At 50.5% G+C, this 1,174-nt stretch overlaps 1 protein-coding gene across 1 annotated transcript; it reads left to right on the top strand.

Annotated features, from left to right (window-relative positions):
* Positions 1–8: 8 nt before the first annotated feature.
* LOC117799041 (olfactory receptor 11A1-like) lies at positions 9–737 on the top strand (the record flags this gene model as incomplete). The annotated part of the gene is made up of 1 exon (XM_034651499.1): positions 9–737. A coding segment is annotated over one exon (729 nt), but the record flags the coding sequence as incomplete, so codon positions are not given.
* Positions 738–1,174: the final 437 nt, after the last annotated feature.

The following is a 1,174-nucleotide window of genomic DNA, read 5'->3' as shown; positions in this document are numbered from 1 at the left end:
AGATTTGCTATACCTCCAATATTGTCCCCAAGATGTTGCTGATTATCATAGCTGAACAGAAGACTATCTCTGTGGCTGGGTGCCTGGCCCAGTTCTACTTCTTTGGATCCCTGGCTGCAACAGAGTGTCTCCTGCTCACTGTGATGTCCTATGACCGATACCTGGCCATCTGCCAACCTCTCCGGTATCCCATCCTCATGACTGGCCCCCTTTGTGTTAGGCTGGCTGCCAGCTCTTGGCTCTGCAGCTTCCTCCTTACAGCAATCACCATGGTCCTACTGTCTACACTACCCTTCTGTGGACCCAATGAAATCGATCACTTCTTCTGCGACTTCACCCCTCTGGTCCATCTCTCCTGCACGGACACCTCACTGACTGAGACCATCGCCTTCGCCACCTCTTCTGCAGTGACTCTGGTTCCCTTTCTCCTCATTGCTGCCTCCTATTCCTGGATTCTTGTGGCTATCCTGAGAATTCCATCTGGCACAGGCCGGAGAAAGGCCTGCTCCACCTGCTCCTCCCACCTCACTGTGGTCGCAGTGTTTTATGGGACACTCATTGCCACGTACCTTGTGCCTTCGGCCAACTCTTCACAACTCTTGCGCAAAGGATTCTCTCTGCTTTATACCATCCTGACACCCATGTTCAACCCCATCATCTACAGCCTGAGAAATAGAGACATCCACGAAGCCCTGAAGATGTGCTTGAGTAAGAAGCCAGCTTTCCTCCTTAGCTGATGCAAAAAGGGAAAGTTGGGTATTTGTCCAAGGGATGATGAATTGGATTGAGTAATTTAAATTCTATGTAAAAGGCACCACCTGCACCAGATGACCAGAAGCTTCTGAACATGGCTGTGGATGCTGCAGAGTTCTGACAGCGTCAGGTGAACTAGGGTCCCAGGAATGGCCTCAGTAGGTCAAGTTCTGCTCCATTATCGTCAGTAGAGCCAGATCCTTTTGTAAAAGCTCACCTTCCAGGGGTGCCTGGGTAGCACAGTCGTTAAGCGTGTACCTTTGGCTCAGGGCATGATCCTGGCGTTCTGGGATCGAGCCTCACATCAGGCTCCTCCGCTGGGAGCCTGCTTCTTCCTCTCCCACTCCCCCTGTTTGTGTTGCCTCTCTCGCTGGCTGTCTCTATCTCTGTCAAATAAATAAATAAAATCTTTAAAAAAAAA

The sequence above is a fragment of the Ailuropoda melanoleuca genome, unplaced genomic scaffold (assembly GCF_002007445.2).
Source record: "Ailuropoda melanoleuca isolate Jingjing unplaced genomic scaffold, ASM200744v2 unplaced-scaffold41358, whole genome shotgun sequence".
Classification (NCBI taxonomy): domain Eukaryota; kingdom Metazoa; phylum Chordata; class Mammalia; order Carnivora; family Ursidae; genus Ailuropoda; species Ailuropoda melanoleuca.
The sequence above is the reverse complement of the archived record's forward strand: the minus strand, read 5'-3'. Positions and strand labels throughout refer to the sequence as shown.